This window comes from Argentina silus, assembly GCF_951799395.1.
Source record: "Argentina silus genome assembly, chromosome: 8".
NCBI classification, from domain to species: Eukaryota; Metazoa; Chordata; class Actinopteri; order Argentiniformes; family Argentinidae; genus Argentina; species Argentina silus.
The window spans coordinates 23,399,520-23,402,852 of record NC_139662.1 but is presented as its reverse complement, the minus strand read 5'-3'; the positions used below and the strand labels follow the sequence as shown (position 1 = coordinate 23,402,852).

At 47.8% G+C, this 3,333-nt stretch overlaps 1 protein-coding gene across 2 annotated transcripts in view; it reads left to right on the top strand.

Annotated features, from left to right (window-relative positions):
• LOC310807832 (mitochondrial glutamate carrier 1-like) overlaps window positions 1–3,096 on the top strand; it is a 7,253-nt gene extending 4,157 nt beyond the window's left edge. The window contains exons 8-10 of one of the 2 annotated variants that reach the window (XR_014554338.1): window positions 68–143; window positions 506–729; window positions 1,286–3,096. Coding sequence is in view for 1 of the 2 variants with exons in the window: in XM_083674445.1 (XP_083530571.1) it covers window positions 68–143; window positions 506–665 (236 nt within the window). In the remaining variant the exon portion in view is untranslated. Of the gene's footprint in view, window positions 1–67; window positions 144–505 lie in introns of both variants that reach the window. The other variant, XM_083674445.1, reaches the window with a different exon arrangement.
• Window positions 3,097–3,333: the final 237 nt, after the last annotated feature.

The following is a 3,333-nucleotide window of genomic DNA, read 5'->3' as shown; positions in this document are numbered from 1 at the left end:
CGTCCGGCTTAACAGGTTTGTTTCCGTTCTGTGTTTGCTAACGTCCGCCCTCCTCTGTGGTCCCCAGTGGTGAAGACCCGGCTCCAGTCCCTCAGCAAGGGAGCCAACGAGGAGACCTACAACGGAGTGGTAGACTGCATCAGGTAACACATCTCACCAGGAACTATACCCTGACTGTGCTGAATCCTAGCCATGGGAAACACCTCCATGTAGAACACTATGAAATGTCAATGACCCCCCTCGGGTCATTCCTGAAGGAATCGGGGGCCGCAGGTAGCTTAGAGGTTAGAGAGGCCAGCCAACAATCTGCTATTGTATCCTTGAGCAAGGCACTTAACCCCTAACTGCTCCAGAGGTGCCGAAGATGGCTGAATGACCCTGTGCCCAGAAATACCACATTCCAAAACAGTGATTGATTGATTGATTGATTGATTGATTGGTTGGTAAATAAAACATGGTTTGTTTGTTTTCTTACCTTGTCTTTTCTCCTGCTCTGTCTGGGCAGTAAGATCCTAAGGAAGGAGGGTCCAGGGGCGTTCCTGAAGGGGGCGGGCTGCCGGGCACTGGTCATCGCTCCTCTCTTTGGCATCGCCCAGGTCATGTACGTCGCCGGCGTGGGAGAGTTCGTCCTGGGATACACCCCCTCCAACATCTACTCTGCCTAAAGATGACCTCTCCACCACAGCAGTGAAACCACAGGCCACTAGGGGCAGCTATGCGAGAGAACGGGTACGAACCAGACTCAAACTGACTGTACTCTTTATTTATCGTGACAGAGTGGGGGGGTCTTAGAATGAAGGAATGCCGAGGTGACCTTGAAGACCAGGGGACGCAGAATGGCACCCAGTGAGCCTGTACCATGTGTAACTGGCTTATTTGATAGGCTGTGAATGAAACTGCACTCCTGTGCGGTTCTTTGGGAGCGTTGGGGAGAGGAAGGGGGCCAATATTTATGTCTGTTCTTTCTCAAAGCTCCCCGAGGTATTTCCCTCAATGAGGGACATGACTGGTCAGCTGTGCCCACCCCAACCCTAACTCCCTTCTACCCCTTTAATTCCCTACCTCATAGTCTAACCCTATCCCTTTAATTCCCTACCCCATAGTCCAACCCTATCCCTTTAATTCCCTACCCCATAGTCCACCCTATCCCTTTCCTATTGCCCTGCCTCCCCTGTTCCCTAGCCCGTCCCTCATCCACATTCTTAGGGCTAACCTCATCTGTAGATGTATCCCATATCCCATATCCCATATCCCATACCCTAACTCTTCTCTGTAACCCTAACAGCGCTGCCACACCACCACGTGAAATCCACGTCTGGGAGACGGATTCCTGTTGTAGTCAGTGTTACCTGCTACACCAGCGCATGCGTAAAACGGAGATGTGGAGCAGAAACGTGACGTTAGGATCTGTAGGAGTCTATTTTGGGGGGTTAAAAACATACCAAAAATGGCAGGAAGTGATCCGGGAGTTCCCTGCAGAAACAGACTGGGGGGGCGACAGGGGGGGGGATATTTATTCTGCATCCTAACATGCAGCTGCTGTAGCAGGTGGCATTACTGCGCTGACGGGTGCATTAGGGAGTGCGCATGCTGCAGCCCAGGGTAGCGCATGCTGCAGCCCAGGGTAGCGCTGCTGTGTCTGGCAGCCTTCCAAGGTCCTGCTCTCTGGTCCGCCCTCACTGGGTGAAGGGTCATGGGTGTGAGTGTGTACGAGACAGGAGGGGGTAGAGCATACTGTGTACAGGGGAACATGCACCGCCAGCCACACTCTGGTTAGCATGTTAGCATGTTAGCATCGCAGAGGTGGGGAAGGAGCAACACGTACTTGAGCATCGTTAGATCCTGTTTTAAAGGGTGATGTGATTATCTGGCACTTGGACTTGAACATTGATATACCTTTGTACATATATAATTCTTTGACATGGCCAAGTGAGTCCCTGTTAACCCTGTTAAGGCACCATTTTGTGTCGCTTCAATACCAGCGGTCAGGGATTAGAGTAGGACAACTGCTACCCTAACCCTAGGGCTAGCCCTAACCCTAACCCTAACCCTAACCCACAGGACATCATTCCAGGGATCTCAGAAGGTTACAATAGATGAAGGAAGGGAGGGAGGAGAGGTGAGGACGTTGATTTAGACTGCTGAGATCCGCCCTAGGTTTGAGAACAAGGCCTGTGAAATGTGCTCTGTGACCACCATAGAGGTCCACCATATGTATATATGGTTTATGTAACGTCCTACTGGTGCAAGAAGTTGTTGAATGTAAAAGGTTTGTCACCCAGGCGATGAATGTGGGAAACAAAGTTGGTTTCAAGAGAGAGGAGATGAGGAGAGGGACGTGTTTGAAACGGTCTGGACGGAGGGTTCGACTTTGGACTGTTTTAGGTTGTGGGGACTTGACGCGCTGTTGGGACCAAGTCTAATCGTAATAATAACAGCAGCTTTTGGTCACTTTGTCTCTGCAGGATGTGATATTTACATGGCCAGCCTGTTAACTGATTTTAATTCACACAAGTGAACTTCTGTTACAGACACTGGAATCATGTTACTGGATTTGTCAGATGGGGAGTAGTCTAGCAGGTGAAAGGGGAATCTTACCTCAAGGGAAATAGGTTTTGTGTAAAATAAGATTATGGAGGTTGGCTGACATTTCAAAACCTTTAATTTGAAATATTTTAAGTTTTTACAATATATGTATATTTTCTATATTCTCAAAATATTGTATATTTAAGTTGTTCGTGTGAACCATCTTGACCTGTGGGGTTAAACACAGAGGAAGCCTACTGTGAATCGATACTGCTGCGCTTAACTGAATGTTTTCATACATCTGGTTATAGTACATCTGGTTATTAATTTCCTGGGATAAATGAATCTCTGGGCATTTCAATGGGAACATGATTTATCTTCTGAGATACTAGTTACCCGCCCATTGCTTCCCTCCCTGCAGATGGCACATCTCCAAACAATGAGCCCAAATGGAGAGGTTGATTTTTAAGGTACATTTTAATATTTTAAATTGCCTGTTTTTATTTGTGTGCATCACATGTATGTATTACACACACACATGCACACTATATAAAGATATTTTCAAATGGACACCTTTTGTGTTGTTGTTATTTGTGGAGTTTGCTTATGCAGCGCTTGACTGTGTTTGGAGTTCAGTTTGGTTTGATGGTGTCCCTGAGAGACCTTGATGACCATCCGCATTCCACAGGTAAAACCACGGCTGTTTCATTTGATCCTGGTGTCTGTACTTGCTGCCAGGTAAGGCTGTTCTGGGTGGAGGCCCTGGCTTTGTGGTTTCAGGTGTGTAAAGACACACTAGTCTCATCT